Source organism: Hirundo rustica, chromosome Z (genome assembly GCF_015227805.2).
Source record: "Hirundo rustica isolate bHirRus1 chromosome Z, bHirRus1.pri.v3, whole genome shotgun sequence".
Classification (NCBI taxonomy): Eukaryota; Metazoa; Chordata; class Aves; order Passeriformes; family Hirundinidae; genus Hirundo; species Hirundo rustica.
Genome location: NC_053488.1, coordinates 44,120,028 through 44,146,987, shown reverse-complemented (window position 1 = coordinate 44,146,987; position 26,960 = coordinate 44,120,028). Strand labels below are relative to the sequence as shown.

Here is a 26,960-nt window from a genome sequence, read left to right as displayed (position 1 = left end):
CTTCCTTCCTTCCTTCCTTCCTTCCTTCCTTCCTTCCTTCCTTCCTCTTTAGTTATTCTGATTTGCTTGTAACCTCCCATTAAAAAAAAAAAAAATCTAATTTTAGAATAGACTCAAAACAGGCAAAACAGTCTTTGCAAAAATGATTGGTTCCTCAACCTTATTTTCAAGCAAGCCTCGCTTGGTGTCTTCCTCTTTTGCACAAATAACTCTAACATATTCTCACTTGGTCCTGAAAACCCACTGGTTTCAGAGGTGAGGAGAATGTGCACATTGTTTCATTCATGGATTGGTGGTTGTTCATTCTTTGTTCCATTTCAAGAGAATGTGAACCAAATAGACTTATTTTATGTGTTTCTCGATGGACTTTTGTACATTGAGATACAAAAATAGGGTGAAGGATGAGATGCAAATTGGATTAAATTAGTCTGCAAAGGTATCATTTCATCTGGAAATATGTGGCAGTATATAATAGTGTAGTTTCCTTAACTACTCATATGTATTTTGGGAGACTGCCAACATCCCTTCCATTTTCTAACCTGTCTCAAATAAACCGTAAATCACTCATCTTCATATTTGGATTAAATAAAACAGAGTGTGAAGAACTGGGGAGACTGTTTTTTATTTAAGAAAATGTTCTGTGCAAGAAATCACAAGTCTTTGGCTTCAATCTACCCTCCTCAGTAGGATGATGTTTCTCAGTTTATTTGGAGTTCTGATTTACTTGTGGAAGGAGTCACACCTTATTGGACTCCCACCACCTGCCAAGATGTTACGGTGTCATTCATGTCCTCTAAACTCATGTACTTATGGTGGTGTTGTTACACACACCTCTAGAAAGACATTATTTGAATTTCATCAACTTTCACATAAATTATCTCTAATAAGAGTCCAGTTCTTTTGTGAGCCTAGGAAACTCTGCATATCTTGGATAGTCTTTATAGATTACCTTGCAATTTTGTGAACCCTTTATGCTTAGTACTGTGTTCATAGCATAGTAAATTCTGGAACAGTGGTGTCTTCTTCAGCATTCCATAAGCTAAAGTATCCATCCGAGGTGAAAAATTATGTCTTATTGTGGGAAAATGTGACTTTGCTGATGATGGAAATATCATTAATTTAATTACTCAAGGTTATTTAAATAAAAATATGTGTCTTATGGAGAAATAAGTATTCTAACAAGTGATAAAACATGTATACAATAAATATTTTCAGACATACCTAGTCTTTAAGACCACTTGGTCTGAAAAGACTGTTGTGTCTTTAGGTATCTAGCAATTTATGAATCAGATTTTCCTTTTTCTCAAAAACTATTCAGGGTTTGTGTTCCTTGTGAAGCGCAGAAAGAAAGGTGAATCCACTTTGATAGGAGCAAAAGTGGATTATTATCTCAGAGCATCATTATCTCGGGAATACAGAAAGGTGTGAATCTCATTGTAGTATCATAGATACTGATACTTAGTCCATGTGCAAATTGTCAAATCATTTAGACTTCCCTTGCTCTACTTTCTGCTTTTGGAAAATAAGGGTGATGGTATCATCCCATCTCATGAGACTTCAATATTCGTAAATGACTTGGAAGTTCTGAGATAAAAAGAGCTTTAATTTTTTTTTTTTTATTTGTTCTATTCATGGTTGCCATATTGAAGCTCATTTTAAAATTATGAATGCATAATTATTTTTGAAATAACATTATTAAAAAAAGTGTAAAAGTGAAAATAAAAAATGAACAGGAAGTAAAACTTGAAAACAATTAGGCTAGAATTTACATGATCTAAAGTAACTAGGGAGTTTTAAATTATTTTTTAGAATGAACTTCAAAATCACAGTAAAGATCTTAAAACAACAAAAGCAGAGCAATAATTTTATATTGTGTTTATGCCAAGAATAACACATATGGTTTAAGCCAATAACTTGGACATGTAAGTGCCAGAATAATGTAAATAAAACTAAGAAATATAATATGCTTATGAGGTCTTAGTAATAGTTGCACCCTGTAGGTTTTTAGTTTAGTATCTGTTCTTGTGCGTATCTTGACAATGATTTGACACACACTGGAAAAGCGTATTTTTATATTCTTGCCAAAACATGAATAATAGACCTGTCATCTTAATGTTAATTTGCTGTGGGATTCTGTTTGATATATTTATATCAAATTTATTCCATTTAAAAATATGAAGTACTGGCACCCTAACAAAGTTTTTCCAAATATGAAAGAGTTTTGCTGGAATTCATGTCAAATCATTTCCCGAAGCTAAGTTATTCATAGAGTACATAGAATATGATAGCAAAACATAATGTAGAGATTAAGTTGCATTGTCCTCTCATAGCTTCTTGACAGAACAGTTTATAATCTGTTCAAGAAAAATAAATACTAGTATTGGTTGTAGACTATGTTAGAAACCATAATGAAAGATAAATTTAATTTACAGCATTGCTGCCTACAGCAAATGCAGAAATATCTACCAGATAGATTTTCCTTTTGATATAGCTGAAGATGCCAAAGATCACTGAAGGCAAAGGGAGCATTTTCCTTAATTTCAATGACCCTTGGAAGCAAGCCAGAGTGTAAAACCCAGTATATAACAATATTAATTTCACAGGAAATTTCTGGACATTATGCTTGCATTAAAAAAAAAAAAAAAAAAAAAAAAAAAAAAAAAAAAAAAATCTATTTGTTACCTGCCTCCCAAATAAAATACAATTCTTTATAATATGACATTTACAACAGGATATGTGCAAGTTTGGCAATATGTAACAGGCACAAAATATTTTATAGAGAGTATTTTTTTCTGTTTCAAAATTTTGTTAGTGTTAAAACAGATTAGCAATTCTGTTCCAGTTTAAAAAAATTCTGCGTGACTGGTGCTTAACACAAAATACAGGACACAAGTTAAGTATAAGTTCTACTATTTTCACATTTCATTTCCCTTTGTACCTGTCCAAATTAAGATTTACTGAGACAGAAGAACTACATTAGAAAAAAAATTGCTTTTCACATTGTTGAGATCCTATTTTTTCCTGGGAAAATATGATTTTATCCCCAAAGCATTCCATCAAACTGGCATCCACACTGTGTTTGTGGTGTGACGTACATTACCAAAAAAGTAACTAGTGATTATTACCACAGAAATTAAATAAAGAAAGCATTCTTTAGAACATGGTTGGTTAAATTTTCCACTTTGTTTGAAAGAATTTCAATTATGGGTTATCTAAAGTGGACACCAAATAACAGAGCAGCTGAAAAAATGGCTGTCCGCTCTGTCATACAAATACTTCAGAATCAGTGAGTACATAAACATCACTTCTCAAAGAGGAAATGAAACCAGCATATAGACAGTGTGCAGTTCAGGGTGTGAGGTATTTCTTTATGAGACCAGACGACCGCCAATGGCAAAAGGAAAGAACCTGCTTTCTCTCACTGGGTGGGATATAACACCTTTATTCTGGAGTCCTTTCCCTGTGGAGTGGATGCTGGTGCCAGAGAGAGCGAGGCTCCGCCCGTCCCGGGCCTTTTTCCCCAGGGGGCAGGGCCTAGAGGCAGGGACAAGCCACTACCCAATCAGGTATCCTCTCTCTCTTCTAAGTGGTGTCCCTGTGGGTGTAGCCCAGTATCTCAATAGTACTCATGAGAATAAACTACATACAGGTTATGAAAAAGTAGTGAAATAAGTCTCTAAATAGCAAGCTGTGAGTGAAATAGCAGTATAAAATCCTTTTCTAACTTGTGGTAGAACTGGTCATGCTTTCTTTCATGCTGCTAGAAATGCTTTTGTATGTAAAATCTTGGGTTAAGTAGAAGTTTTAATCAATGGCTTCTGTTGACTACATCAAGAAGTAAATTTACTGGTTTGTTTTCCCTGTCAGGATGTCATCATAGTATTTCTATTTTTTCAGCTATGTAATGTAACTTGAAACCATAACAAATGACATTGTTGTGGTGTAACATTGCTGAAAGCATTAATATACTTTTTCTCTCATTTATGTAAGTTATTCAAAAATAGATATGGTTTGTGTTCCGTCAGAATATCAGCTAAGGATTTTAAGTTAAAAATAGGGACAACCAATATAAAATTACATAAATAATAATTAATTATATTATGACAAAAAGGATAAAATAATTTTCCTGTAAATGTCAGTATTATATGGAGATTTTATGTACACGGATTTATTTAATTTTCTATTTAGTGACAGACTAAGTTTGCACTTGCCTACACTGTATTTTCATATTATTCATTATAACAGGATTTCTTTTGAAAGGCCAGTGGTAGAAAACAATGTACTGCACAGGAAAACCCAGTTTTCCAGCAATATCTGGCTTTGTACATTTATTATATTCTGATGTTTCTATTGCTCCCTTCTCTAATGCTATACTTAGCTATTATAGAGGAACTGATTTTCACGGTCCTGTCAAATATAAATCAAAGCAGAGCATCAATTTTCTTAAGGTATTTCAGCAATTAGACTGTCGGTGTAGACCATTTCTTTACTGGTGTTTGATTCGTGTACAGTAATATGATATTTCTTAATTAAACAACTGCAAAATAATCTGACTGATAGGAAATGCCCATATGTGGGCATCTAACAAACTTATTTGATATTTGGATCCAGCTGCCATAAAAATATAATTAATTTGAGTTCCTGGTGCTTTATGTCTAGAAGGTCTAAATTCACCGGTACAAACATATTAGCATGACAGCTAGATACTTTTCTTACCTGTTTTCTAAGGTAATATAAGAACATTATTGTTTCAGTGGGATTACATGTTGTCAAGCTTTCAGTGTGTGCTATGTATCAGTTGCAGGACTCCTAACACCAAATTAAATTTATAAATAATAACCTACAAAAGATTTGATTGTCAGGTTTTGACAGTGTTCTTCCATCAATTCTCTCTTTTTTTATCATCCTTGAGATGACAAATACATCCTTCTTGACAAACCCTTTGCTTTCAACAAACCACTAATTAGGGCTTGTAGTTTTTACTTACGAAATAACTACAAAACGTTATTACACAGTATCTATGTGGACATTTCCTTGACCATATATTTTGACTTGGTGTAAAAAATGGCAGTCTATAATCAGCTTATGGGTCCTCTCACAGGTTACTTCTGCAATTGAGACTTTTTTCATTAAATTGAATATGAGACATATCATCTTTAAAACTTATTATAAACCTGTCCAAATCAGTCTAATTTTAAGTGTTTGTTGAGTAGCTAACAAGTCAAATTAATATCTAGAAGTAACTTTTCCAGTTACAGATTTTTTGAGAAAAATATGTGATCATCTAAGAAGATTATGTGGTAAAATCACCATGATATTCCAATATGGCTACAACTGGGATTATTCTTTTATGGGGACAAGAGTGTATTTTGCTGTTAGAACAGAACAGCATTAGATGTATGTTAGGATGTTAGTATTTTAGCATGTTAGATGTAGATGCTTCAAAACAGGTGTCCAAATAGGCAGTTAGGAGTGTAATGGTATCAATTCCTGATTGACCTTCAAATCTGCACACAAATGTGACGTCAGCAATGAAACATAAATTGGAGTGTGGTGCTATAGTTTTCTTAGGGTAGTGAATTGCTTTTTTTGAGCTTGAAAGAAAACTGAAATTGTTTTCAAGGTTCTCTCTTACAAAAGTACCTTTGAGCAGGCTTTTACCTCAACCTAAGTAAAGTTTCATTTTTTATGACCTTTTATTCTCTTAGGTTATTTCCTGACCTTCTTGGAACCAGTAAACAATATCACTGTAGTCCAGGGGCAAACAGCAATCCTCCATTGCAAGGTAGCAGGAAATCCATCTCCGAATGTCAGATGGCTAAAAAATGATGCTCCAGTGGTTCAGGAGCCAAGACGGATCATCATCAGAAAAACAGATTATGGTTCACGTCTGAGAATCCAGGATCTGGATACCACAGACACAGGATACTACCAGTGTGTGGCTTCCAATGGGATGAAGACAATAACTGCAACAGGAGTTTTGTTTGTCAGGCTTGGTGAGTTCCTGGCTTTTATGACTACAGACTACTTTATAGACTAGGTATTAGTTTTAACCATAGTATAATGAGAAATGAATTTAACGTTTTAAAAAAAAATTCTCAACACAGAAGAAAATAAAGTCAGTGCCTGGGGCCTCTCTCCCAGCACAGGACTTCTCAGTTGAACTTGATGCCCCTGTAGTGGTAATAAAAGAAAGTAAATACAGATGTAAAGGTCTGTAAATACGCAGTGGAAAAAAAAAAAAAATTAAAGAAGTGCCAGTAAAAAGGGCAAAAAGGTAATATTTCATTGCCTGGAGTTTTTACTCTGCTGCTAAACTCACTGTGGAGAAAAAAAAAAAAAAAAAGAGCAAAAGCTGATGAGCAGTCATTTTCTGTGTGATATTCATAGTTCTGGGCCCATCCTTGTGAACATCAGTTCTGTACTGCTGTGTGAAGTGTGGACTCAAATTCTGTCCTTTGCATTTGAAGGTACACCACACCTTTCAATAAGTGCTTATATTGCATTTTGGAGATTTAATAATCTAGTCTGGAAGCCAACCTTTCATTTAGCTTGCCTGTGGAGAGATGGGAGAAAAAATTCTAGATGCATTTTTCTATTTTTTTTTAAATTTTGTAATGTAAATAATTAATTCCACAGTTTAGTTTGTAGTGACGGAGTATTGAAGTGCTGAGTATTGAGCTTTTTCCTGCTGTGACAAAAGTTATCATCCCCTTGCCACATCCTAAATTCTGATAGTAAGGCTCAGTTGGGGCTTATTAAAAGATAAAAAAAAAGGTAAGCAATGAGTCAAGATAACACCTTGTCTAACTGCCTGTGTTTTTATGGTGGAAAATATTTTATGAAAAAAACTTAAGTCCATTCAAGTTGCTGCTGGAGCAGACAGTAGATTCATGTGATTTTTATTTGTGGCTTGGAAAATAACAATATATTTATAATTATGTTCAGGAATGCAGAGAGTTTTGTTTGAATCCTGACATAAACCTTCCTTAAAGAGACAATTCTTTTAGATTGCTATTGACTTTTTTTATTATGTTGTCCTTGAGCTAAACTTGTAATCAATACTTGTTTGTTTTATGTTTGCAGGTCCAACAAACAGTCCAAATCACAATCTTCAGTAAGTACTCTCTGGAAAATTAATGTGCTCTGACTACTTTTGTTCTGTCAGAATTTTGCTCATAAACTCAGTAAACACTGCCTGCAACCACAGTGTTCTTGCTAAAAGTATCTAATTTGATCAAAAACTCACAGAATGGATGCAATCTTTTTCGACAGAGGCATTTTTAGGCATTGTGTTACAGTGGGTTTTGATTTGGCTGACTATTCTTGAGTGACTTCTGCTGGCTTATTTGATGTTTTGAGCTAGGAAATTACCACAAAATCATGTTGGAACAGTAATTGTTTACAGGGCAAGTATGGGCTAGAAGAACGGTCAAAAATGAATGGGTAAAATGCTTAGGTTGCTGTGGTTGCAAATTTACCCTTGCTATATTGTTATAACTTGAAGAGCCAAGGTTTACTTGAAGGTAAAACAAGACTAGAATCCTGTCATTGAGTAGCTGGGTAAAACCTCTGTTTGTTAGTGTCATTTTGACTTTAGTGGTGATTTGATGATTCTGCAAGACACCTGGGCTCACTTGCTGATTCAGTTATAAGGAGGAAAAGAGAAACATAGAATGGTCTGGATTAGAAGAGACCTTAAAATCACCCAGTTCCAACCCTTCTGCCATGGGCAGGGACAAGTTCCACTTTATTGGGTTGTTCCAAGTCACATCCAGCCTAGCACTAAACACTTCCAGGGGTGAAGTATCCACAGCTTCTCAGGGCAGCCTGTTACAGCTCTCCACCACCCTCTGAGTAAAGAATTTCTTTTTAACATCTAATCTAAACCTGCCCCTTTCCAGTTTAAAGCCATTGCACTTAGTCCTCCACTGTCTACCAGTATAAAATCCCCTCCTTCCTTTTTATGAGAACCTTTTAAGGCTGCAATGAAATCATCCCAAAACCTTATCTATCTTCAGGCTTAACACCCCCAGCTCTCTCAGCCTGTCTTTACGGTGCTTCAGCTCTCTGATCATCTTCATGGTCTCTTCTGGATCCACTCTAAGTGGTCCACATCTTTCTTGTGTTGAGAACCACAGAGCTGGACCCAAGATTTCAGATGGGGTCTCATGAGGGCCATATAGAGTGGCAGAATCCCCCGCCTCACCCTGCTGGACACACCATTTGGATGCAGCCTGGGATATAATTGTCCTTCTGGGCAGAGAGCTCAAACTCTTGGATCATGTCCAGCTTTTCATCCACAAGAACCCCCAAGTTCTTCAAAGGGCTGTTTTCAGTGACTTGGTCTCCCAGTCTTTGTTCATGTCTGGGATTTTCCCAGCCCTGGTGCAGCACTTGACACTTGAATTTGTAGAACTTCATGAGGTTCTCATGGACCTGTTTCTCAAATTTGTCCCTCTGTTGTCCCAATGGCGCTTCTCAGCTTTGTGTCGTCTGCAAACTTGCTGAGGGTGCACTTGATCCCACTGTCTGTGTCACTGATGAAGATATTGTAGAGCACCCATCCTGAGAGAAAGCCTTGAGGAACACTGCTCATCACTGGCCTCCATCTGGACACAAAGCCTTAGACCACAACTTTCTGGCTTCATCCATCCAGCCATTTCCCTATCTGCTGAATAGTCCAGATCTCTCCAGTTTGAAGATAAGGGTGGCACATAAGATGGAATCAAGGCCTACAGAAGTCTAGATAGATGATAGCAGTTTTCTTCTCTTACTGACTGTTGCTGTCACTCTGTCACAAAAACACACCCAACTGGTCAGGTACAGCCCTTAGTAAAAGCTGTCCTGGCTGCCTTAGGTCAATTTGTTGTCTTTTATATACTGGGGGATAACTTCTAGGAGGATCTGCTTCATGATTTTTCCAGGCACAGAGGTGAGGCTCGCCAGTCTGGTGATGTGTGATTCCACACATCTTCCTTTCTTCTCTTTTTAAAAATGGCAGTGATGTTTCTTTTTTTCAGTCAGCAGGGAGTTCGCTTGACTACTTTGACTTTTCAAGTATGATGAAATTGTTTTGGCAAGAACATCAACCAGTTCCCTCAGGACTCTGGAATGTATCTCATCAGGTCCCATGGACTTGGGGCTATTCGGCTTCTTCAAGTGATCCGAAACCTGCTCTTCACTTAGTGGGAGGGACTTCACTCCCCCATACTCATGCAGAGGATCAAAGATTTGTGTGGAAAGGGTGACTTCCGGTGAACACTGAGGCAAAGAAGTCACTGAATAGCTCATCTTTCTGCCTATCAGTCGCCACCAGTTTGTCCATCTTACTTATCATGAGATACATTCTCCTTGGCCTTTCTTTTCTGGCCTATGTCAGACTAATAAATCTGGGAACCAGATTTTGCGTTGATTCACTTCTGCTCTAGAGCAAGTAATTAATTTTATTTCTTGTGGCTTCCCTAGTATTTTCAAAGTGCTTCTCCTGTACTGAAGATGAACTTGTTAATATTTCACAAAAGCCAGCATAAATAGGACCTTTCAACTGATGTAGTGAAAAAAAGAATTAATGAGTATGTGACTTCCTCAGGTGGAAGTCAATGAGGGTTCCCAAGACATCCTTCATCCTGGTTTGTCCTAGGTTTTCAACACTTTGCTATGGAACCTTTGCTGGTTTGGAATGCTAATTTAAAATAAAGAAATAGCTAAAAAAATTAGAAAATCCTGTTATCTGGATTATGACACTTCACAATGGGTCTTGTACCATTGGTATTGGAAGCAGTAGTGTGCCATCGTTGTTCTGAACCTGCCATTAAAAAGTGAAGAGTACACTGCTGGTAGGTTTTTTTTTTTTTTTTAATATCCTGTAGATTGAAGAGAAACCTGAAACTTCAGAAAAACTAGGTCAGGTCAAAGGTCTAGAGAGAAGTCGTGAGGGTCTTATCATATGAGGCCCAGGAGCTTTCTGGGATTAGAGGTCTTTGCCTCTTTGCATGCTTAATTGCATTTCAATTTTTTTAAAAATCAGTCCTTCAAATAAAGTGCCATGTTTTGGTGGTATAATTATTCTATTTTCAGAAACTGATCATGATTTTTTAAAAACTGAATATTTTGTATAAAAATCATGCAGGTCGTTTTGTAAGACAGAAAAGAAGAAGAGTGGGAAAATGCAAAGGAATACCTAACTGCTTGGAAGGAGCTTTCACGGAACAAAGGACTCTTTCCATTCAATGTCTGCACAGTGCAGCCTTGCACTGAGCCACACAAGAGCTATTGCTGCTGGTATTAGTGCTTAAAAAATACATGCTTCAGTGGAAACCTGAAACATAAAACCATTGTAACTTGGTTTAAAATTACGCCTAATGAATTTTAAGGGATAAGAAATGTTACCTATGTAGATACCATCTAGCAAGGTATTTTTATGCAGTCCATGCTGTAGAGTCCTAGAATTAATTGGCAATTAAAGATTGTCAGAGACAAAATGTGTGTTATGCAGTCAGACTAGACAGTGCAAAAAAAGCATCTTGACCTTCAGGTAATGAAATCGAGATGTTTTCATAGAAATCTAAAGATTAAACTACATAGTCTTACATTACTACAGATTATTTGGAGATGTCCTTATTTTCTGTCAAGATTTCTAGGGATTTTTCTGTAAAAATGGAGAATTACAATCTATCCTATTTATCAAAAGTATTAAAATCATCAAAAATAGTAATAGATAATACAGATTAATTTGCAAAGGAAATAAAATTTTAAAATTGTCAAAAAATTAGTTTCTGATTAACCTTTGCAGTCCAGAGGACTGTGCTACTCGGGGGTTGTTTTATTAGGGTACAACCCTTTTGCAATCCTTTCTCTCACTGCATTATCCTTTCACTTTTTGCATCATTAGTGTTTTTAGTTTTGCCTCTCAAAAGAGATATATCCTACCTGTTCAGAAAGATAAAAGTGTGTGAATATAAAAGGTATGCTTTACAAATCCCAGAGAATGTGTGTGTGTGTGATTGTTTGTTTGTTTGTTTTACTGTGATTTAAAACAAAGCAATGGGCATTAAAATCTTGGAGTCTTAAGAGCAGAAGGGCAGAAACAGTTGTTTTTCCTTCTAGAAGTGTTGCTCTTAGAAGATAACATAATTCTAAAAGACTGCATGTTCTCTAATATATATATATATTTTAATTGTATGGTAAGAGTTAAATAGATTAAACTTTACCTATTGGGCAAATTCCTGTTTTGAAGCAGTTTAACTTAGTAGTGCCACCTTGAAGGGAGCTTGGGATGGAAGACAGCTAATATTTGAATATTCAGTTTGTTGACTCTTAAGGGCTTCTGGAAAATCTGATGAGGCCTTTGTGAAGTGAGGAAGGCACACAGAATGCAGGCAGAATGTAATGCCTCTACGCTCAGTCATGGCAGGTGTATGGGAAATGTCTCTGTTGTCACTGTTGCATTTTTTCCCTACGTGACCTTTCTGAATCTGCCCAAGATGCCAGGAACTGAACATTTCCTTCCAGAGCCCTTTGTGGAGGAACTTGGCTTCCCAAGAAACTTTGAGAAATCCCTGTTTTATTGAACTCTGGCTGAAATCAGTTAATGTGTTTGTGGCCTTTGATGCCTCTATGCTGGATGCTTAGGAGAAATAGGTGAGAAGTAATAGTACCACCAGATAGAAATGATTATTACTTTGGAAGAATTGTTGAGGTGTTAATTATTCAGAATAAATTTGCATGTTCTTATGCCTGATTTTCCCCTGTAGTTTGGGACAATAGTAAATTTTTTAAGATTCGGTCCATTGAAGAAAAGTGATGAAGCAATTGTAGTTCGGAAAAAAACCCAGTTCTTTCAAACAGTGGAAAACAGAATGTCTAAAACCAGTAACATGACTGTGTTAAAACTCCAGTGAGGAGGCTGTGTTCCTGGGCAACTTAACATAACCCAAAGCGCACCTTTTCTGTGACCCCGAAGAGAAAATCCTGCATGATGTGAGGGGCGCTCTTACATCTTTGTGATGGAAACAAACTCATTTTCATCATGTGATGAATCTTCATGTAAGTACAAGATGGAAAAGAGAATCTAAGGTCTTGGGAAGGAAGGTAGAAAACAGTGGATCATCAGAGCACTTCACCCTCAGGCCACTTCCCTGCCCCTGATTGGGGTCTTCCAGGTAAAAGACAGTAGCTGAGGGGGAAAATAGTTTTGTATTTGTGAATCTTTCTGGAAAACCAAAGGTATCTAGCATCACATTAAAAAAAAAGAATGCTTTCCTTACTGTCAAATAGCAGCACCACTTGTATCTTCCTCCTTTCCTTAGGTGGTGTGGCAAATTTCTTTGGTCTCAATGTAGTTTAGTCACACATAACATTGTTAATCTTGTAAATTATACACATTTTTTATAATTATAAAATTCACATAAACAGATAGTTTTTAAAACAATACAGGGTTGTTTCAACTCAGAAGTTACAGTGTTTATTCAGGCCCATAAAGACCAGGTGTTGGATGACGTGCTTCCTCCAGAATGACATGCATGTCTTTTGTTTCATCAAAATATTCATGTGGATGAGACAACCATATTTGAACTATGTATATTTTTTTAAGGTGCTTGTGGTAATATGTTAAGTTACAGAATAAGCTCATGCTTGTGTTTTCATTTCCTGTTTTAATCAAGGAAAATAAAAGAATTTTGTGATTAAAACACTGGACTGTAATTTCAGAGGTCTGGATTTAATTTCTGACTGTACTCCTGTCTCTGTGTGTGATTGCAGCAAGTTGTTTAACCTTTGTCTCTTCATGTTTTGTCCATCAAATGGAGATGGTAGATTTTGGGAATTTTTTTCCTTCTTCTACTATGGGATCAAAATGTTTCAGGTACGTTCTTCTCCCCATAAAGCATGGAATGTTTTCCTGTTTTATGAGTGAGGAACTGAGGCACAGATTATCTTGGGCTGGTCTACATTAAACAGCATGTGTTTGTCTTGGCAGATTTCCTGACTCCCTGGCAATCCAGTTTGGGGATCTGGCTGAAACATGCTGCAATTCCCTCCTAGCCCCTGTGTGTCAGGGGCTTTTCCTTCCTTTTCTTTCAAGGCTGAGAGGGAGGCTGTATTTCACCCTCCTGTGGGTTTGGGGCTCCTTTGAGGGGATTTTGATCCACCGTTTCAGATCTGCTTTTGACTTCATAATTTTAAATGTCCTTTGACAGTCCTTCAGGCCAAGACAGGAAATTTGGAGGAAGGACGGAACTAAAACCAGGGTTGCACTATTTTTTTTCTCTCTTATCTATTTTTGAGTGCAATTTTTCAGTTTTTCCTCTAGTTATGTAGAATACAGCCCAGAAAGGCTCAGAAGTTTATGACATCGCAAATTAACATATAACTAAAACTTATACTCTGTTCTGCCCAGAGATGTAGGGTGTATTCATCGGAAGCTGACAGTCAATAAAACCTGAAATTTTTATCTTAATGTTACTCATGCATTAAAAAAAAAAAAAACTTCCTCCCCCCCCACCCCACCCCCCGCCCCCCATCTTAACCCTAGAACATGTATAATTCAAGGCAGAGTTAAAGAGCAGTAGAAATACTCTTTTGGGTTGCTTTGCACTGCACCAGATAACAACTTCTTTCCATATGATATTATTTCTTCAGCTTTAATCTTCCACTTAAATGCTTTCTAATCACAAGTAAATAATGATGAACAATCTAATGCATTTTATATTATTTACTGATAGAAGTAGAAATTCATTGTGCTTACAAAGTTGATGAATTTTAAAAAGAAGGTGTGTATTTAAATTAATATACAAATCATATTGGAGTAGACATGTGTCTGTATTCCAGTGATGTTATCTGGGGAAACTATTACAGGTGATAGGGTTTTTTCTTTTCTGTTAGAGGAAGGGAAGAACTGAAGAAAGAAGTTTACAGGGAGTATGTAGGGAGGAAAAAGGATGATAATTTGTTTCAATCTGTTATGCTCACCAACCCATGTTGTTCAGAACCCCCCAAAAAACAAAAGGAAGCCAAGCATATGCACAGGTGATTATAAATAAATCTTCCTTCTTTTTGCTATTGTATAAATCAAATGCCTTTGTGTAAATTAAAATGTAATGCAGATGCACTGCTTTACTGAGAGGGACTGGTGGCAAAGACAAAAAAGCAACCCTACAGAACTTGGCCTGTAGTTGGGCAAGCTTTCTAAATACTTTTGGAAGAAGTAGTGTTTAGTTACATTTCTTACAGTTGACCTAACTTAGGGTTAAAGGTAGGAAGCCCTTGCCCACTTGTTATTAGCAGTACTATCAAGATACCTTTAAATGGGTTGGATTACACATTGTACTGAATGTAATTCATTATATGTAGGGCTACAAGCATGCACTACACCCAACAACACAAACATTTTCTTTCTTTAGAGTTATTTTTTTCAAAATGTAGACCTTTTGCTTGTATATGAATATTTATATTGTTGAGTTGATTTTTCTGTATAAAATTTTATGTTGAGTTGAGGTTTTCTGTGGATGAGAATTCACTCACAGCCTGCGTGCTGGAAGAGCTTGCTTCCTACTCTTCAGAGCAGTGGCTAGGTTTCTGATAGCCCAGAAAGCCTAGGCTGTCATATCAGGTGAGCTGTAAGGTGCTGCTCATGAGCTGTGCAACACGTGGCAAAGAGCCCGTTTACAGCTCATTGTAAATATGTGACCCCCACACGCCCTCTTTCCAGCAAGTTCCAGATCAGCAGCAGGTGCTTAGGTTTTAGCAGCTCAGAGAAACAGTTTGTATTGAACTACCAAAGAAGTTGCAAGCAAAGTAAGACTTGTTATTCCCTTTAAAGGTATATGTAAATTGATATTCAAAGTAGTAATGGCCCTTGGGCTTTTGGCAAGTAGCCTAGTGCAGCTGTAGGACATCCCTGATATAACTAGCAATCTTTAGTGTGTTTAGATTTTACTTCTTCCCCCCCTTCTTACCCCTGCTCTCATTTGTTCTGTAGCTTAAATGGCTTTCAAAGTACTTATTGTGTGTCTTACAAAAGGACAGTTATATGTCCCTGAGACTTCCTGTAGGCATTTGATGCCACATTGAGTTTAATTAGAGTTCCTTAGAATGCTGAATCGCCTCTAAGTGCGTACAAGGAAAGCGTGAATGTTGTAATTAGGCACAAAGATAAAGGAACACTATTCTAATGAAAAGTAGGTAATTTAACAAAATGAGATAATGCTGGAACACCACACCATAAATCATCTTTTAAATTTTTATGGCTTTATGGTTATATTTTCCCTACTTTCGTATTATTATATTCTCTATTTCAGCTTGAAAGAGCCAAAAATACTAGATGCAACTAATCTAGTGTACTTGAGAAACAGATGGTATGAACCAGTAATATTTGAACAATTCTATTCAAAACTAAATAGTATTAACAGTGATGAAAGGAATTGTTTTTTGAGAAGAAAGAAAATTCAGTAAGGAAATCTGCTCTTTTAAGTTGGTACTGCTTTGTTAAATCTAAAATCTGAAGTATTTGAGGTAATACTACTCTAAAAGTAGGGCTGCAAGAAGCATGGGTCATCAGCAATTTCTCATACTACTCAAAAAGTCTAATCTTAAGCATCCAATTTCTCATTTTGTTCACTCCTATAATGACACAGTGGAGGCAAAGGATTACTTTAGATGGGACACAGTTTTATATCACAGAATCCTTGTTTTTAAAAACATTTATTCACACACATACATGTAATTCCACCCACCCCAAGTTCTCCCAGCAGTTCAATTTGCATGCCAGAAAGCATTTTTTCTCCTGCTTCACCATACTTTCCTTCAAGTTGGGAAATGTCTCCTAAGTTCAGCAGGTTGACCTGCATACAGAAATTATTATACGTTTATATGACTGAGTTTTGCAAAATTATGTTGACAAACCTCCTTTTTTCTTCCTGCCTAATCACAATAAAGTAGTTCTATATAGCTAAATAACTAGTAGAGGAGTAAACACAAAGAACAGAATAAAATACAATACAATAAAATATAATGCATTACAGGACAATACAATATAGTAGCTCCAGTTGGTAGGGACCTATAGTGGTCATTTATTCCAGCTTCTTGATCACTCCATGGGTTGACAGAAGTTGAAGCCCATTATTAAGACCATTGTTCAAATGCCTCCTTTTAAGGCACTGACAGGCACAGGGCATTAACCACCTCTTTAGGGAGCCTGTTTAAGTTTGACTACCCTCTTGCTAAGGAAATGTTTCCTAATGTCTGTTCAGAACCTCCCCTGATGCAACTTTGAACCATTCTCACTGTACTCTAGCTGAACTCTGAGGAGAAGAGATCAGCACTTTCCTCTCCTCCTGCCCTTCTCAGAAAGCCATAGAGAACAGTGAGGTCACTGGTCAGCCTCCTTCTCTCCAAAAGCAACCAAGTCCAAAATCCTCAGCCACTCCTCGTGTTATATTGCTTCCAGCCCTTCCACCAGCTCTATTGTCCTTCTTTGGATCATTCAAGGACCTTCCCACCCTTCTCAACCTGTGGGGCCCAGCACTGCCCACAGGACTAAGGGCGAGGCAGCACTGCGGCTGAACCCAGCAGGATGATCCCAACCACAGCTGGTGCTGCTGTGTCTGGTGCAGCCTGGGATGGGGTTTGCCCTCCTGGCTGCCTGGGCACACACTGCTGACTCACCCTGAGCTGCTACTTCCCAGCCACAGAATCATTAAAGTAGGAAAAGACCCTTAAGTTCCTTGAGTCCAACCATAAAATGCTACACTGCATAAAAAACATACTCTCAGCTCAAATATCTGCTAAATTATGCAGGAATTTGAATCTTAGAGCTAAGGTGTGCCATGAGGTGATCTTAGAGCTGTAGGTGTGCCATGTTACAGAGCTGAAGCTGTAGTCACTTTTCAGTTTGAAGCTGCTGTGGTGATACTCATTTGTAGATAGCTGCAAAGTAGCATTTTCATACTGCACTTGGTAATTATATAGAAAAGACAACCTCAGTGTGTAACGAAGTTTAGCTGCATATATATTTTTTTACCAAGTTGAGGAATGGAGAGAAAAGAAAAAAAGGAACACAGAATCAGTAGTTCCAGAATTCAGACGCTCCATCAAGAGTGTGGTGTGGGTGATCATTGTACCTTTATATAATCCGTGCTTCAGACTGATAGATATATCAGTATATATGGGATCTCAGTTTTTAAGCATTAAGAACTGAATGCTGAAATATTAAACTTGAGAAAGCATTTCTTTTCCTAATTTAGTTTGCGACATGTTTTGATTTGTGAACAGTTTATTAATGTTAAACACGATTCCATTAATTTACAGAGCTGTGGTGTTGGTACAGTTGCTACTCATGGAATATCAAGCTAATGATGCTTGCATAGCATCATATGTGTGACATCTGAAAATAAATTAGTTCTGACTTTGGAATGTGAGCTATTTCGCCTGTGGAACAATGCAGCCAGCATCCACTATTACATTGTGGAAAGATTTAAATGGAGAAATGTGGCAGTCAGGAATTAATTGGTTATACACAGGGAAAAAAAAAAAAAAAAGAAAAATAAGCAAGGAGTCTATTCAGTATTTCAAACAAATATTCAGCAAGTAATTTTAAGTCCAAAGGAAGAAATGTAAAGGGAAGTTACCTTTGGGATTACATCAAGGTTGGATGAACACCCCAGCCTCTCAGCAGTTTTGGGTGATTCAGGGTGCTCGTACCCCAGCCCCAAGAAAAAGGAAGCTACAGAGCCGAAGTTGGTTCATTTCCACCCTCATGCAGTGGCTGAAGTAGAAGTGTCTGTTTATTTTTAATTTTTGAGGACTCTAGAGGCCTTGATGGAAACTGACATAGAATTTCCTATGGAGGAAAAGCTAATTTTCCTAATTTGGAAAAAAACAATAAGCCTATTATGTGAAATTATGACAACACACCAAAATTATTTGATGAATTTTGGATTCCTTAGCCATGATGGCCAGACCTCGGCTGCTGGAGACAGATGACAAGCAGATAACACTAATAACAGACTGCTGTCTCCAGTACAGAAGGGGAGACACATCCTTACTCATCCACTGACAGAAAGAAATGTTGAGACACAAAAATTACTAGGTTTTGCTCCTGGTTTGAGGGAGACGTGTGCTCCCCTGGTGTTAGGCACCATATGCATCCCTGCCCTGCCTCTTCATCCCGCTTCTGCAGTCCCTGTCATCCTGAGCCCTCCGTAAACTCCTCACGCCAGTGCTTCAGTTAACCTCAGGAGATAACCATGGGTGCCAGGCAGGTTTGTTTTGTCACACATGGGTGCAAAGCCTGCTGCAGACACAGTATTTGGAGAATATCAGGTGCACTCTTGTTGACTGGGCTGATGGGTGCATTAAGGTGGAAATTACATAAAGGCTGGACAAATTCAGGCAGTGTTTCTTGGAAACAGACAAAGGTTCATGTGTCTGCTCAATAGCAAGACAATATGATAGCATCACAACCAAGTGGCTGCTCCTTCTACTAGTAATGGTTGTGTTTGGGGTTCTAATTTGTTTTTTCTTGAAAGATAAATTAAATAATAAAAAATTCCCTGGCCATATTTTTTGAAACATCTGACAATTTCCTTAAAAGTAAGCAAAAAAAGGGCAAAAATTTTCTTTGGACTGTGGAAAAATTCATCTCAAATAAGCCCTATCCAAGAGAAGCTATGATAATTGTCTGTAATATTGGGAAGTATTCACAACCTCTAACTTTCTGCAATATTGCGTAGATTTATTTCATATTGCATCCATAAAAAATAGCAGAGAAACTAACAAATATTTTATATTGTCATTTAGATGTTTTTAAAGACGTAATTTAGATAGTGTCGAGTTTTTCAAGTAGATGGAATATGCTAATTTTTCCTTAAGACTGGAAAACTGACACTTCAGTATTATATGTTAGTAAATACTTGATATTTCTGTAGTTTTAATAAAAAGACTTGTTCTGCAAAAGACTTTGAAGATGCACACTTCTACATATAATTATGCAGCAGATTTTCAGCTGATGCTGTGATAATTTCTAGCTGTTTTACAAAACTATGATAATTTCTAGGTGTTTTACAAAGCTCCCTGTTGTCAGATGTATAATCTCTGTGGTAACTGAGACAGAAAAGCCACCTTTGTTCTGTTTAAAAAAAAAAAAAAAAAAAGAAGAAAGAAGAAGGAAAAAGGGACAAAAATGCAAAAAACATGCCAGTACAGGTATTTTTACTTTTTAATTTGCTCATATTCTACCAGAAATGATCACATTTTTAAAACCATGGTCAGTTAAAACATCTTTAATTCTTAAAAAAACCAAAAAAACCCCAACAAACCAAAATGGAAAGACACTTACATAGTATTTCATTTTTTTTGTTTTAAATTATTCTTTTGTCCTTTTTTTAACCTCCCCTTCTCTTTGGATTTTTTGACTTGAATTTTCAGCCAATATTTTCACAGTCTTTTCTCTCAAGACTTTCTGCTTTTTACCTGTCTTCCTGGCATATATATCAAATTCTGTCAGTGGATTTAAATCAATTCAACTATAGTAAAAAAATCCTATTTGTGCATAAACTCTGCTTCTGTAGTTAAATTACAATGCATTAATGTCTACCTGAAAATTTAAAGGATTTCATCAAAGAAAAAGATTACCATACTGAGTTTATCTCTGTTGGCATTTAGAGAGTGAGGTGAGGATCACACTAGACAAGGTCAGAGTAGCCTGGTGGGAGGTGGGCTGCCCTTCTGTCACCCATTCACAGGGTGAGAAGGGACCCTAGTACCCAGTGCTCTTGGTGAGGCCAGATATCCCTTCCCCCATCCCTAAGCACTGCAGCTGTCAAAATTATTTAATCCTCCTCTGTGGCTTTCCCCTCTTCCCTGGTAGCTGACATGATCTCTTAGCTCTGCCCCTGGTCACATTCCTCCTTTGCTGAAGCCCAGCCACCCAGGTGGGACTGCCTGGCCCCCTGTACTGACCCCAAGGCACGAGCAACCCCATTGCTGGAGCCCTCTCTGAGCTGCCCAGGATGGTCCCTGCCAGTTTTACTTGCTGTCTGATATAAGCAGCAGTTATAATGACATTTTCAGCTAGTGAACTCTTCTAAGACCTTTTTGGAGCTGACCTCTGTGTACTTGCCCACTTCAGGGTGGCATGGCAGGATGAGGATGGATAACAGCTAAGAATTTAGCTTTCCTCTGTCAGCAGGTGGAAGAGGGAGCTGCTTGTTAGAGGCTCTTCAGAGAGCCTGTTTGCCCTGCTCACTTTCCTCGAAGTTGTCAGAGAAACACAATTTATTAGACAGTCATATTAGACAGTCACTGAGGGGGATAACATGACTTGAAAAAAAGGGGTGGGTGAGAAGGCTCATAATGGCTTCTTTGGTGAGTGAGAAGCTGGAATGCTGCATGGCCAGGTTCGTGTTCCCGTATGTTGAAGTTAGTTCTCTGAAGGTTTTTCTTTTCAACTTTTCGCTAACCATGGTTGTAACAGAAATGTTTCTGTTAAAAGCATCTGACATTCAGCAAAACAGCCTTCCCTGGATTGCCAGCTGACTCATGTGATTTCAAAATTTCATCCCAACGTGCTATCACCTATGAAAGCAGAACGAGAATTTACATAAATGTTCTTTGAGTAAACTGAAAGATAGAGTTTGTAGGCAGAAGTTAGAATGTTGTTGGCAGAATATTAGATCATCTGTTTGAAGTTACATGTGTTAATCAAGAGGATTGTGGCTGGTTACACAGGTAGGGACAATCCTCTGTTTCTTACGGAAGTTCAGAACATTGACATCCTTGTTTAGTTTTGCTTCCTTGACTGTTTTACCCAGGTTATTGTAGTAAAAGCAACCCTGCCACCAATGTCTGTACTTCTGTATGTACTGTACTTGTGAACTTCAACATTTTTTGGTACTCTGAAAACTTTTCTAAAGACGCAAAGCAATAATAAATACTTCAATATGATACCAAGAAACCATAGCAGCATGCAGTGTTATCTAATGAAAAACCTGCCACAGTTTTTTGTGCTTCTTTCTCTTGCGTATGTTTGCCTGTGAGGGCAGTTTTTCATTTTATTTTCATTTTATAGGAGCAACGGTGGATGAATGTGTGAAAAGAAGGAAACACCTATTTCCTTTGGTTTTATCCACTTAAATAATTGATTGTAGTATCCTTTATCAAGGACACAGCTCAGCTAAGAGTGCTGGCGCACGCTTAAGGCTGTGCCTACCGAGGAGACCAATTTGGGTCATGAGTCAGTGAAGGCCTATAATTAAACCCTGTTGGTGTTCTCTCACTTTTTTGTCTTTAAATGATTTTTAAATATTTAGTAGTAAGAGTCTTCCTTCCACAGTAACATTAGAATATATGTTTAAAACATTATTTGGTCTGAGTTCTGGAGACTGAGTTTTGTATTTAAAAACAGTGATTTCATAATCCATTTTGGCAATATTTTCAGTAGCCTACATATTAGGTTGTTGTAAAGTTTACAAGTTGCTCTTTGACAAACAAATGTCTTCTCTTTAGTTTGTCACAAACACTAGGTCCGTTTGTAGCTGTGTTTTAATTTAATGTGTTGGTTTATCTATTAGCTGGCTTAAAATGCTCTCTCAGATGCTATGATTAGTATGAACAAATCCATAATCTAATAGAACCAGTAGAATAAAGATCAACTGTTATTTTTTACTGATCTTAGGCATTGAATATGGAGTTTCAGTTCACGCTGTATTTTTAGTAACTAGTAGATTCAAGTCAAATACAACACAGTTGTTCTGTTCAGTAATTGGAACTTTCAGTAAATTCTTTAAGGGATTCTGTGGTGTACTACGTTTCAGATAAAATGCAGGAAATATTTGTCCATGTTGTGTGCTAAATGTAAGGAAATCTTGCTTTCTGGGTCTGTTGTTACCCTCGATAAGCACCTGGTAGCAGAAGTCACGGGCCATATCCATTGTGAGTGTAAATTGTCGTAGGCCCATTAACTTCAACTGAGCTATGACTATTTATACAAATTCTTCTGCCTGTTAGGTTTTTTTTGGTTTTGTTGGTGTGGGTTTTTTTGTTTTGTTTTGTTTTTTTTTTGACACTAGACTCTCTTTCTTTTCTGATAGTATTTCTTACATTACTTTAGTGTGAAGAAAAAGTTTTACTGTCATAGTATTCTAAGTCTCTCTTTGAGGAGTTAAGTATGTCAGTATGGATTTCCTGATATCCCGGGAGCACTGATCTTTAGACACAGGTGAAGATCTTTGAAATCATTGTGCAAACAATGATTTTAAGTGCTGGAAGGGTGGGTTATTTGCAGAAGCCTTTGGTCAGAGGATGAAACTGTTTGTTCAGAGAATGGATACAGGTAGGGCAGGAAGCCTGTACCCTTCTCCCATGATGTGGGTGCACGGTAGCCTCCATTCAGGCAAAGGCCCGATGTAGCGGTCAAGTTGTCCCTGCCACCTATTAGTTTCTTAGCTTCAGCAGGAAGGACGCAAATGTGCATGTGTGGAGTTTGGGGTGTTTTATGGTTTATGGGTTTGGGGTTTTTTTGAGGTTTTCCTGTACACCTGGGTTTTCAAAACTTTGCTGTAACCAAAAACCTGTTTGTGTTACTGAATTTCTGCCCTGTGTTAATGGGTGATGTCAGAAGCACCTGGCATAAGCCCGCCCCTTCAATGGATAGAAATAGTACAAACCATACCTTCTAAAAAAAAAGTGTGTTCTTTTTCTCCATCAAATATTTATACCCCAGTTCTCTTGCACTGAATGTCAGTAGTAAAACTTCCATTGATGATCTATGCACAACTTCCATTGATGATCTCTGAGGCCTATGAGAACAAGCAGTTTTAAAGCCCATTGTAGCTATTAAAGACAGCATTTCTTGACAAATTTTACTTCATGTTGCAACAAGAAATTGAGTGTTATATTTGATATTTTCTCTGAATGCAAATATACAAACTTGTCCAGAAGGTACCAAGTATTTTTCTGTGGTAACATTAATATATATTCAATATGTTTTTGACAGGAGGCAAATCTTATAGATGTGATATGGCATATGACAAGGGTAGTACATTTCTCTTCTCTCAGATCTCATCTGTGGCTGTTGAGGGAGGAAATATTTGGGCATGTAAAATCGTTTTAACCATTGAAAAGTAATCTTCTTGTGAATAAACTTTACTCCCCACCACTATGATATCAAATGATATGTCAGGAGTAAGGGTAACAAATTATGAGGACTGTAGTGCAGCATTATAAGATGTCCTGATTTTGAGATTCAGTATAAACAAAACTTGAATATATATATATGTGTGTATGTATGTGTATATGTGTGTGCATATAAATATACACATATATATACGTAAAAATCCAGAAATACCTTATTTTTTTACTGGAGTCCTTTATAATGCCCTTCCCAGTCAGACAGTTTTGCCTCTCTTTGATTAAACATAAACTCTTTATTCCTTAATTCTTTTTAGTATTGCAAGTAATTTAATTTCTGTGATTTATATTTATGAAGAAGCCACAGGATGTGAACTCATAATCTGAAATATGATGCCTGTCCTTTTCCCTCTGATCTTACTGTCCATCATGATTATTCTCTTTACACAGCTTCTGACATCATTTATCAAGTTGTACCTATTAAAAATCCTGAGACATCCCAACAAGAAGAGTGACTGTATACCAAATGTTGTATTTCTCAAAGAATAGCGAATAATCTGACATAAGTAATTAGTCCTTTCCTTCATCTATCACAGTCCGTGGTTTTCTGTGCATTTGTCCTTGCTTTGCCATGCCACTTGTAATAGAATGTAATGGGGAGAGCTAACATTCTCACTATTTAACAGTTCTTGATTACAAGCTCCTTAATCCCTGGACAACATGGAAGAAGGTGAAAGCTTCAGGTTTATTTGTTGTGGGAAAATTTATAGGAAATTTTAATTACATTTAATTTGCTTGTGGGAAACTTCTGTAACAAAGTTTCTACTACCTTTTAAAAGCTAACCTTTGGAATACCTGTTATAATCTATGGATTGGCTTAAGTTGTTTACTTTGGTATGTAGGCTGATAATATGTCTGTCCATATAATTGCTAGGGTAGGTTGGTAGGGTGTTATTAAATGAGATTTTTTTTTTCAACGGGGTCAATTGAAAGACTTACTCTTTCTGAATTTTCTGAAGAATTTCTTAGTTTCTTTCTATGGCTGGTGCACAGTGTTTTGTCTCTTCTATTTTCAGGAAAATAGTTTTCACTTAGAAGTTTCTGCTGTCTTTCTAAGTAAAACCTGTGGTATGCAATCATAATAAAGGTGTCTCACTAGCAAATTAATATCTCTTAGTTCTGCTGTCATAATTCCCTTTGTGAATCCTTGCTAAAACCTCTTAGAGTTTCACATGTTTTCTCTGTTTCTGAGGAAAACGACAAGGTCTGCACTTACTGTGCTCTCAGAGGCACTAAATGCATACTGAAAACGCTCATCAGATTTAGGTGCTTCAGAAGGTGATTTTAGTATTAAACAGAGTTTCCATGGTTGCCTTTCTTTTACTATGACTTTTTTGTTACATAAGCTCTCCGGTCTGTTCAGCTGTGACAGTTGCAAACAATAGGTAGTGTTACAGAGATAGCATGTAGTGTATTGTGCTGAGATGTATTCTTTCCCCATTTTAAATTTTCCATGAAGAAAAGCATATTTCTTGTCAATATGTTTTCTTCTGTAGCATTTTGTTTGCTGTCTTTTCTGTGTCATATGTGAAATCAAAGTAATGCTTAATGAGAGGGTGGGGGTAGTGATGTCCATTATGTTTTTTTCCAGGACATCTAGAAATCTCTTTATGTATTTCTAGAGCAGATAGCTATCTTATGGAATAGTTGCATGACCTCCATCTAGAGAGTTTTCTATTCATCATGCTAGGTTTTATTACTCATCAGAGGCACCTGGTTCTTCCAGTTCTTCCTTTACAGACCTAAATGTTCCTGGAAGTTATGATTTCTAACATTGGGAGGAGTAGCACATCTTTCTTCTACACTGTTTGCTTGGTTAATTCTCTATTTCATATGGACTTCTGCCCACAAACCTGAAGACAGGCTGTGTTTTATAAGGTGTTGCAGTGCATGTGTGATAAGGAACTTGTAAATGCTTATCAGCACTTGGTTCGTCAAGATGTTCACACACCTGGTACAAATTCCATGTTGTACTTAAAAATAGTATCAATATTATGGTTTAATTTATGTGTGACTGAGGTAGTAGGTTCTTCTGCTTTTGCTTTTGATTAGAAAGCCTAGTTCTTAACTGAATTGTTATAGCAGAAGCTCACCTTGTGGGTCTGGTAAACTGATGACATTGATCCTGGGCTATGGAGATGGGGGTTTTAGGAACAGAAAGTATGTTTAGTCATATTCTTTACAAATTTATTTTTTTTTTTTAAATCCAAACTCTGGTCAAGCATATGAAAAGTGGTTGGGAGGAGAGTTCATTTAGTAAGAGAATACCTCACCTCCATTCTAACTGAGTGCTGAGGAAATCCAGTTTCCAGGTGCGCTGTCTTTGATTCAGCCTTCCAGCAAAGTTGCAATGCTTAACATGTGCATGATTCTATTTTATTAAAAAAAAATTATTTATAGTATCTGTTTTATTTTTATATATATATATATGTTTTTTTTATAGTATCTAAGCTGTGTTTAAAAGTTCTTGACAGAAATAAATAAACGGAGCTAAGTAAGAGATCACACTGGTTTTGTCACCAAGCCCATGCTGTTTGGAGTGCGCCTTTTGTTTGTTTGTTTGTTTTGTTTTGTTTTGTTTTTTCCTTTTTATTACTGGCAAGAGAACCCTGAACTGAGACCTGAAGTGTGAGGTACTGTTCCAGTGAGATACATTGCAGACTTCATTCAGCAGGATAGGAGTATGAATTTACTCCTAAGAAGGAGGTCAAATAGAGGTTTCATATTCATTCAGCTTCTTTTGGGAGTTGCTAACTTCCTACTGAAGTGGTCAAGGATCATAAAACAGGCACAGACAAAATGCTTTGATATTTTTGGCCCTTCAGGCATGATGCAGTTGTTGCAAAATTACAGGTTTTGTTGTAAGAATGGAAGAATGTCGCTGAAGGTAGTAGTTGATCCTATGGCTCCTCCTTTACTTCATCCAGCCTAATCAAAAACTTACATATCTTTGAGGAAGGAGAACTTGTTTCCGAGTTTGTAGACAAAATGTTGCTTTATGAATATTTAACGGTAATACTGTGATGGGAAGTAAAGGCCATACCTGGGTAATAGTTGCATGATATGCTTTATATCTATGACTTACCATGAGTCCTGTTCAGTCATTGTCTTTTTGGGAGGCAAAGAAGAGATGCAGCTCAGGTAGTGATTGGTGATTCCACCTTTTGGCTGCCTCTGCAGACAGTCCTGCCCAACCTTCCACTGCCAATGAGTAAGAAATATTGGTAACTTCCCTGAAATGAGCTTTATCAGGGAGATACAGCAAATGAAAAATTAGAAGATTCCTAAGTAAGAGTGAGGTATATGTGTATGGGGCTGCAGTAGGCACAGGTAATGTTGGCTTGCGGTTGTCAGGCAGCTGATTTCTCCCAGCTAAAATAGTGAAATTTTACACATAGTCACTGACAGTTTTGTCCTGCTCACCCGAAGGAAGGGTGGTGGGATTTGTAAGAGAATTGGGAACGTGGGTGACCAAAACAGGTGTTATCCAAAGACAAAAAAGTATGAAGTGCAGAGGGGCATTAAGTAATACTTCAAATGTTGCTGGTATTGGGGAGTTATCTCAGACTTATGCACCGTTTAATTACAAAAGCTAATTAAGTTTTCAGGTGTCCTAGAGACATATTCTTCTAGGTTACATTTCTACTTATTTTTGGTCCATCATGCAGTAAATGGCGTGATGTGAATCCATCAGGTTAGTGAATCCTAGCACAGAGACAGTGCCATGCTGGAGGAAACATGTGGCATACTGGATATTTACTCTGAGAGTGCTC

The 26,960-nt window shown here is 37.1% G+C and overlaps 1 protein-coding gene across 1 annotated transcript in view; it reads left to right on the top strand.

The window, feature by feature from the left end:
* The window catches only part of ROR2 (receptor tyrosine kinase like orphan receptor 2), a 50,808-nt gene that overhangs the window by 10,189 nt on the left and 13,659 nt on the right, over positions 1-26,960 (top strand). Inside the window, exons 2-3 of the mRNA XM_040090986.1 lie at positions 5,709-5,996; positions 7,087-7,117. Of these exons, the coding sequence (XP_039946920.1) occupies positions 5,709-5,996; positions 7,087-7,117 (319 nt within the window). The remainder of the gene's footprint in view (positions 1-5,708; positions 5,997-7,086; positions 7,118-26,960) is intronic.